General features: G+C 68.3%; 1 protein-coding gene across 1 annotated transcript in view; it reads left to right on the top strand.

The window, feature by feature from the left end:
- SLC38A10 (solute carrier family 38, member 10) overlaps positions 1 to 673 on the top strand; it is a gene marked incomplete at its 3' end in the record, with an annotated part of 25,465 nt that extends 24,792 nt beyond the window's left edge. The window contains exon 17 of the mRNA XM_014528390.1: positions 3 to 673. Within this exon, the coding sequence (XP_014383876.1) occupies positions 3 to 673 (671 nt within the window). The remainder of the gene's footprint in view (positions 1 to 2) is intronic.
- Between the last annotated feature and the right edge of the window lie 3 nt (positions 674 to 676).

The following is a 676-nucleotide window of genomic DNA, read 5'->3' as shown; positions in this document are numbered from 1 at the left end:
AGACCAGCCGGACGCTGAGCCCCATGCGGCAGGTGTGCAGGAGGAGGCCCCAGAGCCCGATCTCGCTGGGGCCCCCAGGAGCCCAGAGAAGCCTGACGCCGGGGACGCCCCTGGACAGGGTCCGGACCTTCTTGGTGGAGGCTCTCAGGAGAGGAACAAATCCCATAAGGAGGCAGCAGCCACTGGTGCCCATGTCCCGGAAGCGGCAGGTGCCCGGGGAGCCGGGGCAGGGGCTGGGGACCCTCCAGTGCAGCCCCAGCAAGTGAGCCCAGACCGGAGACCCGCAGGCCTGCCCAGCAGGTCGGAAGGAGCAGCCCCCCTGGCCCAGGCTGCGTTACAGCAGCCGGAACACCGAGCTGTCTCCGCCAGGGCCCCGGGAGGGCACCCAGAGGCAAAAAAGGAGGCCCTGGGCGGGGACCATGTGCCGGCCCCCAGGCAGGACGCTGCTGCACAGGAGCCTGAGCAGAAGCCAGACCCTGAGCTCGGGCCCCAACAGGCCGTGCCCGGGGCTCAGAAGCTGGACAATGTCAAACCGAACAGAGACCTAAAAGTTCAGGTCGGCGCCGACCTCAGGAGGAGACGGCGGGATGTGGCTCCTGTAGACGAGGGACCGGTCCCCAACGAGGGGGTCATCATCAGCTTCGACTCCCTGCACGATGTGCGGGTCAGCGACCTC

This window comes from Myotis brandtii, unplaced genomic scaffold, assembly GCF_000412655.1.
Source record: "Myotis brandtii unplaced genomic scaffold, ASM41265v1 scaffold632, whole genome shotgun sequence".
Lineage (NCBI taxonomy): Eukaryota > Metazoa > Chordata > Mammalia > Chiroptera > Vespertilionidae > Myotis > Myotis brandtii.
The sequence above is the reverse complement of the archived record's forward strand: the minus strand, read 5'-3'. Positions and strand labels throughout refer to the sequence as shown.